The sequence below is a fragment of the Equus asinus genome, chromosome 6, assembly GCF_041296235.1.
Source record: "Equus asinus isolate D_3611 breed Donkey chromosome 6, EquAss-T2T_v2, whole genome shotgun sequence".
NCBI lineage: Eukaryota > Metazoa > Chordata > Mammalia > Perissodactyla > Equidae > Equus > Equus asinus.
In genome coordinates this window covers 39,998,455-40,010,490 of record NC_091795.1, presented here as the reverse complement: position 1 = coordinate 40,010,490, position 12,036 = coordinate 39,998,455, and the positions used below count along the sequence as shown (strand labels likewise).

At 53.2% G+C, this 12,036-nt stretch overlaps 1 protein-coding gene across 7 annotated transcripts in view; it reads left to right on the top strand.

Annotated features, from left to right (window-relative positions):
* The window catches only part of TET3 (tet methylcytosine dioxygenase 3), a 102,387-nt gene that overhangs the window by 5,999 nt on the left and 84,352 nt on the right, over window positions 1-12,036 (top strand). For 5 of the 7 annotated variants that reach the window (XM_070511946.1, XM_070511944.1, XM_070511945.1 and 2 more), the window contains exon 3: window positions 11,055-11,111. In XM_070511946.1, the coding sequence (XP_070368047.1) occupies window positions 11,055-11,111 (57 nt within the window). Of the gene's footprint in view, window positions 1-10,271; window positions 10,389-10,600; window positions 10,742-11,054; window positions 11,112-12,036 lie in introns of those variants that run through there. The other 2 variants (XM_070511947.1, XM_014829804.3) reach the window with 2 other exon arrangements.

Below are 12,036 nucleotides of genomic sequence, written 5' to 3'. Positions count from 1 at the left end.
AGGGTTTAGATCCTGGGCTGATGTCGGAGGCTGTTTGACTTCCACATTCTGTTTCCCTGAGTATTGGCTTGGAATACGACGAAGATGGCTGACTGAAAAAGTCAGGTTTGGTGGTTGTGGAGACACAGTAGGCCTTAGAACCCAAAGTAAGCGCCATGCCACCTACTCTCTTGAGATCGGTTTTCTCCTTTGTAAGATGGGGGAACCCTTCTTTGCAGGGTTGTTGTGAGGGTTGAGATAAAATATGCATAATGTCTGGCACATAGTAGGTAACCCAGTGTATGTGGCAAAACAGTCCTAGAATGTCTAGAAAAAAATTAATCTTTGTGCATAAATAATTGCACACATATGCAGTTAGTTTCTGAGTCGTAATTGTAAAGATGCAATACGAAATAAGTGTTTATCTCAAGACATCCTCTAGCTTACTCAGAGCACAACCCTGGGGCCAGGCAAAGGGAGTTAGGAATTGCCAGTCTCTTTGCTGAAGGAGGCAGCTGGACATCCAGGAGCAAGGAGCTGCTGTGGTCCTGGACCTGAATGAAAAGTTGCTCCTGGGTGAGGAAGTAAACCTGATAGGGAGGGTAGGAGAATAACCCTTTGTGGAAAAAAACCTGCATAGAAAAATGTATGCCTAAGATTGGAAGCAAGACTGAGAACATTGTGGGTAAAAAATTGTAGAGAAATAGAAATATATATGGTGTCAGAACACTGTCAAGCTCACAGCCAAGTGGCTTTAATGGCTGAACCAGATCTCTGTGCCAATTCTGAGACAGGATAGCTTGGAATTGGGGATCTCTCAAAGATAGGTGAATACCTGATGAATTCCTGCCTCGCCTGCTGGTAGTCTGTCTTCTTGAAGACAGAGGGTGTGAGGAGGAATGCTTCCCACCAGCAAAGGGAGAGTCAATGGGTGAAGTAGAAGTGATGAGACTCTTTAGAGAAAAGACCCCATCTTGGCCCCATTTGTGAAGCCAGAGAGAAGGCTGGGCAGGAGAGGTGTTCACCAGAGACTTTAGAAAATTGTTTTTCAAATGCAAACAGTTTTTAACCCCATGACCACAGACTCTAAAAGGGAAGTTAGCTGGAGGGATAGCTTTGCTCTTTCAAAAGGCAATGCTGACAGAACAGCCCTGAATGGTACCCTAAGGAGGAAGGTGGTGGGACTGGGGAAGAAATGAGTCATCTGTGGGGCTGCATGGGCTGCTGTCTAGTGAGTGCATATGGTAAAAGACCATGCTCCCTGTGTGGAGAAGGGGTGTGTGTCACTGAAGGCAGATTCAAGAGTGGTCTGACCCCTTACGAGGAGCATCAGGAAGTCCACCGGCCAGAATGTGCTGAGATTGGTGGAAAATACTCAAGACAATAAAAGTCTTACACATTCCCAGCAAGAACGAGAAGGAAGGGGTTGGCTTACAACTTCGGGGAGCAAAACTAGTGACAGAGGGAGAGCAGCCAGTGGGTCCCTGTCGTGTTAGGTGGTATAAACTGAGGAAAGACCACAGCATGTGTGGTTGGGAAAAGAGAACCAGCCTGCCGCCCTGGGTCTGAGTCATTCACTCCCTACTGAACACCTTCGGATATGCTCTCTGACATCTGTACAGAATTATGATGGTTCAAAGAGGGCCGAAAGACAAGAGACAGGCAAAAAGTCCAGTTTTTGAAAGAGATTTTGGGAATTTTGAACGTGTAAGCTTGATGTCAATTTTTGACAGTTCTAGAGCGGATTTTTAAAAAGGTGGCTTGTGGGACTTTAGAAAGGTGAGTGCTGAGCTTTAGGGGTGCCTGTGGTTCTTTACAAAGCAGCCCAGTCAAATGAACGGATCTGGATTTCTGCAAATAGATGGTGGTATCTCCTACCAGCTTCTTGGTCAGATCAGAGGGCCAGTTTTTGATTTAAAGTCATCCTGAAGAGAGGGCACTGGTATAGCTGTCCTGTTCAGACTTTATATCAACCATGTAAATCGGGGGTTCCACATTAGGATCACCTGGGTGCCACCCCAGGGATTGATTTAATTGATGTGGAGTAGACCCTGTTGGGCTGGGGGCTCCCCAGGTCTATATAATATGTATTTAGAGTGGAAATCCTCTGATGCAGTACGGGCTGAGGTGATGGGCACTTATCTGGACTCTTCTACTGCACATGGCTTGCTTGAGTCTTGGGGCACCTGAATGGTTTGCAGCCATACTTCCACCTTGCTAATCACTGGACCAGCAGCATTGGCATCATTAGAATGCAGAATCTTGAGCCCTACCTCAGACCTGCTGAATTAGAATCTGTTCTTTAACCAGATTCCCCGGTGATTTGTATGTCCATGAGAGTTTGAGTAGTTTGAGTTGTTTACAGCACTTTGTAACTAGGAGAAGGGATGGGGCATGGAGAAGGGGACAGAAATAAGTTTTGATGAATAGGTAAAGAACTGCAGTTGCCAACCAGGGTGAGGAGGATGACTCAACCCACTTCTTTGCCCTGTAGGCCAGGGAGACAAGAACCTCTTGAGATTTACTCCACGTTTGTTCTTATTCTTCTGGAGTCCATTTCCTTCTAGCCTAGTGAGTTATCAAGAAAACTCTTTAAGAACTTGTGTATGTGTCCTGGGAATAGTCAGGGAAGGGCTCTTAGAAGATGTTTGCTGCTCAGCAGCCTGGCTTAGGATGTTGGGACCCCATGAGAGAGTTGTCGCTGGTGGTGGTTGTGAAGAGGAGGTGTGTGTCCATAGCATCTTGGGTCTCACAGAAGGGTGTGGAGGCTTCTGGAGCTGAAGGGATTTGTGCCTTCTTCAAATGATGTAGGTAGTAGCGTGTCAGAGCGTGGGTGGGTGAGTGGTGGTGGTGGTGGTGGTGGTGGTGGTGGTGCAGATGTTAAGTTGGGTGATAGAACAGGGGGTTAAGGAGATTGGGACAGTCTGGAACAATGGACCCAAGCCAAACTTGATGGAATTTAATTAAGTTAAATCCACAGTCTGTACTTGTTTAAAAAAGAAAAGAAATAAATGCACAAGTAAGGAACCCTGGTTTCCTAGCAGGTAGAAAGAGCTGAAACTCTAAAAGGGATGTGGATGGTCTGTCTCGAGATCTGTCAGAGTGGTCACATGCAGCACGACTGAAGGAAACAGGGCTGTTCGGCTTGGAAATAAGAAGAGGAACACAGGTTGAGGGGAGTCTTGTGTGGAAGAGTGAGTCAATTCCTTCGTGTAGGGGGGTGTGCAGAACTTTTATTAGTGGGTGGAAGTTATAAGCAGATAGACCAAATCCATGTTAGAAATAAGAATTGTCTGACATTTACAGCTGTTCCAAGAGTGAAGAGCCAGCCCTGTGGCTGCACGTGTCTACGTAGAGGCTGGGTGTCCTGGCAGGGATGTTATGAGGACATCCTCTGTCAGGTGGGGGCTTCCACACTTGGTGTTTCTTGCTAAGCCTATGTAAAGTATAATTGAGGTCTATTTTCATATTCCTTAGACAACTACATTGCAGAAGAAACATCTCTCTCTTACGCCCTAAAGTTTTTGGTCAAGTTCTAGACTTAATCTTATGCCTAGACCTAATCTCAGACCTGGGTTGAAATAGAGTCTGAACTTTCTGAAAACTTTAGCCAAATGTTGTGTGAACATGCGGGGGTGTGTTTTCTCGAGTTAGAGCTCCGTGGTTTTCAGCAGATTCTCAAGAGTATTCGTGACCTCTAAATTTAAGAAGCAGGCTCTACCTGAGCTGTCCAGTATGGTAGCCATTAGCCACATGTGGCTATGTGAATTTAAGTTAATTAAAATTAAATAAAATTAAATTCGGGAACTCAGTCACACTAGCCACCTTTCAAGCGCTCAATAGCTGCATGTGGCTGGTGGCTTGTGTATTGGACAGTGCAGACATAGAACATTTCCGATATCATGTGACATGGAGTTTTCCTGCGTGGTCTCTGAACCCTCAGCAAGGCCTCTTTGTGGGTTGGAGAAATAGTTATTCAGGTTCACCTGTTCTCAGAAGGATTTTTTAGGTTAGGATCCCTGTTGTCACTCTGGTGTGAGTGGTGAGGGCTGTGGCCGGGGACAGTGCAATGGTTAGAACCCCATTGCAAAACTCATTGCTTCTCTTTGAGGGCAAGGGCCGTGTTTTAATTATCTGCTATGGGGAAAGAACAATAGGAATGAGGTGTGGCTCTCCAGAGACTTTCTCTGAAGCTCCACAGCGGGAAGTAGACTCTCTCACCCACAGTCTTGACTAGTAGCTCTGGTGAACTTTGACCATGTTTACTTCTGGCCCCATGCTTACTTCTCACGGACCCCGTCCTGAGTCAGTCATGACCTCTCCGCTGAGCCCTCATTCTGGTGAAGGCAGTGTGGTGACTGGGTGAGTTGAAAGACCACCTCAGGGGTCTCAGGAGCTGTCACTAATTCCTCACTCCCCTCCGCATCACTGCTTTACAGCTCCCTTGTGGGTGGCGGGCAGGGTACTCAGGAAGAGAGAAGGTGTTGGAAAAGAAAGGGACCCCTTTATCTCCTTGACCCTTGCTGCTGCCGGGCTGCCTGTTTCTGGAAGAGTCTTTCAGGGTTAATCTGGGCTTCGACCTGAGTGTGTCTGCGCAGGGCCAAGGCTGCTGGCACACCTGGAGTGGGGACACCCCTCTGTGGCCCTGTCTCTTGTCATTTACATAAGAAATCCGATAACCTAAGTTTTTATTAGTCACTCAGGGAGGGGAAAAAAGAAAGCCGGTGGCCCAGGGTGGGTAACTGGCCGGCCTTCCCGTCACCACAGGTCTGGGGTTGCTGGCTTGCTTCGGGTCACACAAGCTGTGTTCCTGCCTGCTGGCTCTGACCTGTGCAAGTTCGAACCCCGTTGTGTCCCTGCCTCCCCACACCCAGCCAGGGAGTTCATGGGCAGAATACTGCCCTTCCCACTGCTGGTAGAGCAGCAGTTCTAGACTCTCTGAATGGAAGGGGAGCTGCGTTGAGTAGAGTCATTTGGGGGCATTTGCCAGACTGCCTGTGCCCCATAGTCCCCTATTCCCCCTACTTACTGCTGGAGGAAGCCTCAGGAGGGGTGTGGAGATGCTGGGTCAAAAACAGTCACGCGGTACTGGATTAGAGTTTGTTCTCCTTCTGAGCCATTCGTGTGGACAGGATGTTGGGTGGCTCTCTCCTGTCTCCTTTTTTCTCTCACTTTTTATTGATTGCTCTGCCCGCTAAGGGTAAGCTCTGGATGCCCCAGTTCCCTCGTTGATGCTGGAGCCCTAGAAGAGAGGGATGGCGGACTCTCACCGTGAGGGCTGGGTCCTGCCTGGACTGTGTTCTCGCTCAGGATGGGGTGGGCTGCAGTGGGTGGGGGCATGGGGAGCCAGCAGGAGAAGAGCTGGTGTGGTGCTAGGAGGAGAAGGAGAAACACCTTCCTGGAATGTTTCTTCTGTCCCAGGACCTACAGTGTCCCCTGTGTGGGGGAGGGCAGCTCTGTTCTCTGGCGCTGCTTCAGTTTCTGGAGGCGGGACGTCGTCTACCTTTGATTTGTAGACCCACAGTCGCCTTCCCAGCCTCATTCAGCAAATCGCCTGCGACTGCCTGTGTGCGAGGTGCTGGCTGAGCCTGAGGCGCAGGTAAAGGGGAGGCAGCATTTACTCTGTCCTTAATGAGCTCACAGTCTGGGGAGGGAGACAAGCGCGGAAACAAATAATTACAGTACAGTCTGGTTGGGCTGTAAGGGAGCGATGCCTTGAGGGAAGAGACCAGCCTTAGTCACTTTTGGGCCCACAGAGCCCAGCGGGGAAGGGAAGGAACACATTTTGAGAGTTTCAGTGTAGTGATATGTGAAGGATGACAGGGGTGGGGGGGCTGGGGGCGGGAAGGGTGGGGGATGGGCATGACCACCTTCCAAGAGGAGGGAGGCATCTCCCCTGAGCCTGAGGTGTGAAGAGATGCCACTCTACTGCTGGTGGCTGGTGGCAGGGGTGTAGAGGGACTCAGACAGACCACAGGGCGCCACCGGAGGGTGTTCCCAGATCCTTGAGGTGAAATATAAGATGCTTTTGTACTAATTCTTCTTGGAAGTCTTCCCCGGGGCTGCCCCCAGGTTTCTAAACCACTCAGCATTCCTGTCCCGCCTTCTCAACGACCTCTTCAGGTCCCGTGTTATTTGCTTGGGTCCTGGAACATTTGATGGTTCAAGGCTGTTGAATTTGGGGTGGGGAGACCCTGATGAGGTTCACAGACTGTCAGACCTTCTCACAAGCATCTCCGATGGTGTGCAGCTGTGGGCAGAGCCACATTGCTACCTGTCAGCCTGGGCGGCCAGGTGCCTCCTGTTTGTTGGTATGGAAGCATGCAGGAGGAGTTGCTGGCTGGCTCTCTTCCCTCGGACATTGCCGACTGCCAGGGTTCAGTCTGGTTCTGCTGCATCTCCAAGGAGGAGCGTCTTTTCTTTTTCTATTGCTGCTGCTGCTGCTACTGCTGCCGCTGCTCCCCCCACCCTCCTCCTCTTCCTCGTCCCTGCGATTGCTGTTGACACAGACTTCCGCTGCCAAAGCTAATTGTGAGGCCTGATCAGTGAATGAAGGCAAAGGCAGTTCCCATGACAACCGCAAAGAGTTTCAAATATAGAGGATGATGTGTGTGATGGGCTGCAATTACTTGGGTGGAAATTGATGCGTGGACACCGGGGACTTCAAACATAGACTCTGAAGGTGGAGGGGGTGTTGGGTTTCTTGGCAGGATCCTTTGTGCGATGGAGAGGGAAGGGAAGGAGGTCACAGACTTCCCCCACAGTCAATTCCAAGTTCCTTTAATGTGTGGAATGTTGGGCAAAACCCCGTAGGGGCTCTGGAAGGGCCATGATTCCAGCCATTCTGGTTGGAGAGGCAGAACACCCAGAGAGACAAATAGCAGTACCAAGTGTCAAATGAGAAACATTAGAAGTGCTGTCGGCTGGCAGAGGACTGTGGTAACCCGAGAAGGCTTCCTGGAGGAAGTGGGGCTTGAACTGAGCTTTGAAGGAAAGCTTTGTGGGGAGTGACCTCATTCAGGACACAGCCATGGCCAGGGAGGAGGGAAATCCCGTCTACACCTTGCCAGCTCTAGAAGAGGTGGGTTGATATGAAATCATAGAGTTACACAGAGCAGCCCTGACAGTATTACCAAGAGTGAGAGGGTGGCGAGAGCCCAGCCTAGTCATTTTCTAGTTGTGTGGCCTTGGGCAAGGTGCGTTGCCACGCTCTGTCCCCATTTCTCCATCTATAAAATGGGCAAGAATAATTCCTGTCTCATTGGTTTGTTTTGAGGGTTAAATAAGATACGGTACCTCATGCTCCCACTATGGGGCCCGACATGAGGTTGGGGCTTGGTTGATGCTTTTGCAAATCTTCTCAGATCTATGTCTGCATGTGTCCCCATTCCCTAGTCTTTGTCAATCTGTGTGGGTTCTGGCCTGTGGGTATCCGTGCTCCTGAGGTTCTCGGTCTTGGGGTATTTTGTGTCTTCTGAGAATGAGTGAATCCATTCACTTCTCCCAGTGGGAAGGGCTGTGGCCCCATTTCTCCTGCTGGAAGTGCAGTGAGACTGGGGGTCATAATGGAAGGTGGGGAGGGACCCTTGGCCTCCATGCGAGAGACCCTCAGCCCCCGGGCAAAGGGGTCCCAAGTACCTCTGGGTCAGTCACTGTGAAGCCCCAGATGTAGAAAGAGGGGCAGATAGAGATGGGAGAGGGTCAGGTGTAGGGTGTGGAGAGTGTCTCTGTTGGAGGCAGAGCGGCCCCAGCATGTGCCTTTGTGACTCCTTGGAGCTCTGGCATTCCAGGTGCCTCAGAAAAGGGCAGAAGCCCAGGGCAGGACAGAGATGGGAGGAGGTAGACTGTCTCGGGGACCATGGGCTCCTCTAGGGTATCCGCAGGCTGCTGGGGGGTGCACTGGGACCTGTGGTTGGGGTAGGACTGAGTTAGCACTGGGGGTGGGTCAAGCAGAGGATCAGGGTGGCTCCTGGAGGCTGGTAAGGAAGACGTGTGCTGGCTGAACAAGGCTGGGACTCAGCTATCGTTTGGTTGTGGCAGGTCCTGCCACCCAGGGGAACAGGTGTCCCCCCCGATCCTTGGGGACCTCAGAGAGAAGGCAGACCAGGAGAGTGGCCTCTGTGTCTCAGCGCCCAACCCCCCGCCTCTCCACTCTCCTTGTGTAGAAACTCAGCTCAGCACATTCCAGCTCTGCGCAGAGCCTAGTAAAGTGGGGAAGACAGGGCCCCCGCCCACGTGGGGAAGACGGCCGTGTAAATAAATAACCGCGCTTGGTTGTGACTGGTGCTCCAGGAGGGGCCGCGCACTGCTCTGTGAGGCCCCGGGAGGAGTGAGTGATGCTCACGGGGGCTGGATGAGCTGGGAAAGCAGCAGACGGAGGTAACTCTAGGATTGAGCCTTGCACCAGGCAGGGCAGGGGAAGGGAACCCAGGCAGGGAGCAGTGTCTGGAAGGCTCTGAAGTCTCCAAGCAAAGTGGTTGGGTTCAAGTGACCCCACCCCTCTTTGCATTTCCCTGGGGTTGGCAGAGAGTGGGGGTTAGAGAACTGGAATGAGAAAGGCCTAGACTGGAGTTCTAGCCCACCACTCATCACCTGTGTGTTGACAGGCAAGTAACTCAACATCTCTAAGTCTGTTTCCCCATAAGAGGCGAGGTTTTGGTGGAGTAAATCGAATGAGATGCTCCTGCAGCATGGTTGGCACAGGGCCTGGTAGGTAGCAGGGGCTTGATAAATTGTGGCAGCCGCAGCAGCAACAGTATTAATTGCTACTGTTCAAGCAGTGTTGGTCGCTCTTATTCAGCAGCAGACTGTGTGTGGAGTGGGGAGGTGGGGCAGGAGTTTTAGGGACCAGGATAAAGGAGGAACTCCACTTGGCCTGGCCAGGGTAAGATCTAAGAGGTGAAGGAGCCCAGTTTCCCATCTTGAGCCATAGCTCAGGACATGCTCCTTGCCTTGCCTTGTCACCTGCCCTGGGGAGGAGCCCAGGGGGCTGCCCTTTGTCCCCAGAGGCGAGGCAGGTGTGGGCTCCAGTGCCTCCTGTGGTCTCTTCATCAGAGACCAGCTTTACTGTCTCTCCTAGGGCAGCTCGTCTCATTCTGAGTACCCCCTTGGGGCCCCAGGGAGTGGGCAGCAGTGGGGCATCTGTAGTGGAGCAGGTAGCAGAGCGCATCACTGAAACAGGGGCTCTCACACACCTAATTAGTCCTACAAGTCACTTCTCTTTGGCCTCAGCTGCTGCTTCTGCAAGATGAGAAGTAGCACACAGTGAGCTCTCCCAGAAATTGAGTGACAGTAGCCAGCAGCACCTACAGCGTGGCAGGCACGGTGCTGCATTTCTTCACAGAATCCTCACAACTGTGTATGAGGTAGCCGCTATTTGTAGTTCCATTTTACAGATGAGCAAACTGAAGCTAAGAGAGGTAAAGTACCACCGCCACGGTCCTGCTGCTAGGTAGTGGGTGGAGCCAGGGATGGAACTAGATCTGTGAGCCCCAGAGTCTATGGAAGTCCCCTTCCTGGGAAGTGGAAGCTATGGAGTTCAGCTTCAGGGAGGGGATGAGGTAGAGCAGGATGTGCCCAGGAATTAAATCCAGGAGTGGATTGCGGGGCCTTCCTCTCCCCATTCTGTTCTTTCTCCTCCTGCCCATCCTTCAAGCTCCTGGGTGTTGTACCTTCAAAGGCTCAGAGTCTGGGAACTGGAGGCTAGGGCTCTTGGAGTCTGGGGCATCTCCCCTCCTCAGCCTTTCCTTGGCGAAAGGGACCCCTAAGGTCTGGGGAGCCCTTAGGGCCTGGGGGGTTGCCTCCTGTGGCCTTTCTAGGAGAGGAGAAAACATGGAGGCGGGGGTGGGGGTGGGGGCGAGCGCTGTCTGCATGGCGTGGATATGTTCAGGCAGAGGCGTGAGTGATCCTAGGGTGAGGTGTGGGTGTTCTGTGTGTATGGCAGGGCAAGGCCAACTCGGTGAGGCTGTGAGCCACAGGCAGTGTGGGCTTCAAGAAGTCTCTCTTCTGAGGAGAGCGCTGGAGGGAGGGAGGAGTAGGACCGCATAATGGTTAAGAGTCTCATCTTTAGAGCCAGACAGACCTGGCTTGGAGTCCCAGCTCTGCTGTGTTTTAGCTGTGTCACCTTGGGTAAGTTACTTCACTTGGCTTGCCTGTTTCCTTGAATCTGCAAAATGGGATAAAGGTTCATCCAGCCAACGTTTTCCTTTTTTTTCTTCGAGGATTGCAGGGGCCGTTGCTCTTCATGCTGTTATCACAGCGCCCGGCACTGTCCTAGCTGCCGCTCAGATGTGGCAGTTTGCTGGTATCCTGGGGTTAGAGAGTGGCCGGAGGGGAAGTCCCACCAGTGTCTGCTCGCCCTCAGGCGCTGTCTGTCATCTTTGACCTGGAGATGCGGAGGATGCCTCTGGGTATTACCTTCGGGGTCCCCTACGCGGGAGGAGGCGGGGGTGCCCCGGGTTCCCCGGCCTGCCAGGGAGCGTCGGCGGGCCTGGGCAGCAGCCAGCGCGGCTCCACGGCACCCTTGGCGGCGTCCCCGCCTCCTGGCTGGGCAGGTCCAGCCCCGGCGGCCCTGCCCCCGCCCGGCCAGCCACCGGGATTGGCTGGCTAGCGCGCCGCCCCCTCCACACCAGCCTCGCCGGCGGCGGGGAGGGGAGCCAAGCCGGCAGCTGGCCGCCGCCTCCTCTGCAGTGCCTCCCTCCGTGCGCTCCGGCGGGGATAATGGGAGGCCCGCCGGCCGATGCACCAGAGGAGGCCGGCCGAGGTAGAGCGGGCAGGGCGGGGAGGGACGAGGCCAGACCGGACGCAGGAGGAGGGGCAGTGTCCTCCTGGATCTGGGGAGGGTGGAAAAAGGAGAAATGAAAACAAAAACACACTGGAAGGCCAATGAGCCCATCCACCGCGCTTCTGGGCGGCAGCTGGAGGCAGGAAGATGGTCCCTGCTCTCCTTTCTTTCCAAGGCCCCCTCCCTCCCATTCTCCCTCTTCCCCTGCAGCGGGGTTGGGGGTGCAGCAGCAGGACTTTGCTTCTTTCCTGGTGTCAACCTGGCTCATCAGTCTCTCCGGCTTCTTTTGCAGGTGGAAATAAAGGCTGGTGAAGGAGCCGGGCCGTGGGGACAAGGGGCCGCTGTCAAGGTACCTTGTGTGTGTGTGCGCGTGCGTGTGTGTGTGTGTGCGCGCGCGCGCGCGCGCGGCGCGCGCGTGTGGCGGGGGTGAAGTGTTTGACTGGATTGGATAAAAATAAAGGGTCTCCTCGGGTGATCCCTTAATCTCCCACTGTGTGTGTAGCAGCAGCTGAGGGGGAGGGGCGGCGGGGGTGTGGGCGGCCAATGAATTCTCAGGCCTGTGTGGGTTTTGTTTGGATTCTTTTTGCTTTCTCAGCTGGACGGTTTGGGTGCAGTTGGGATTGGGTTTGTTGAACTGTTTTTTTTTTTTAAGACATGCATCCCACTCCCCACCCTTGCCTCTGGAAATCTCCCGAGAATGTCCCTGGCACTGTTGGTTTGCGTCCAATCTGCAGAAATCCCGGGGGGAGGGGGGTGTAAGAGGGAGGGGGAATTGCTCCTGAGTCTGAAGCTGATAGGGTGTCATTAGTCATGCTGCTGTCACCATGGAGATGGCTGGAGAGGAGAGGAGGTGGTGGGGGTGAGGATATTTTGGGTAGGGTGGGGGCTGATGCAACATCATGACTGGGAATCCGGCGGGCGGGCGGGCGGCTGCTGCTGTTACTCTGTGCCGCTTGGTGCCTGGGGGACTGAGAAGGGAATGTTACCAGGTGCGTGGGAAGTGGAGAAGGGGGCACTGAGGTTCTTCATGTGCTTGTCTGAGGGCCAGGGCTAGGGTATTTGGAGCAGGGCAGGGCAGAGTCTGGTGGGGTATCAGCCATTACAGGGAAACACAGATGTTCCTCCCGGGTTGGCAGGGACCAGGATCAGTAGGTTTCCTTGGGCTTTGCCCCTGTTTTCAGGGCTGGGGACCCGCCGTGAGTTTGGGATTACTCAGCAGTATCCTCTGCTGGCCCAGGGTGGAGAAAACAGAGCAGGAGGCAGCTCCATGTGGC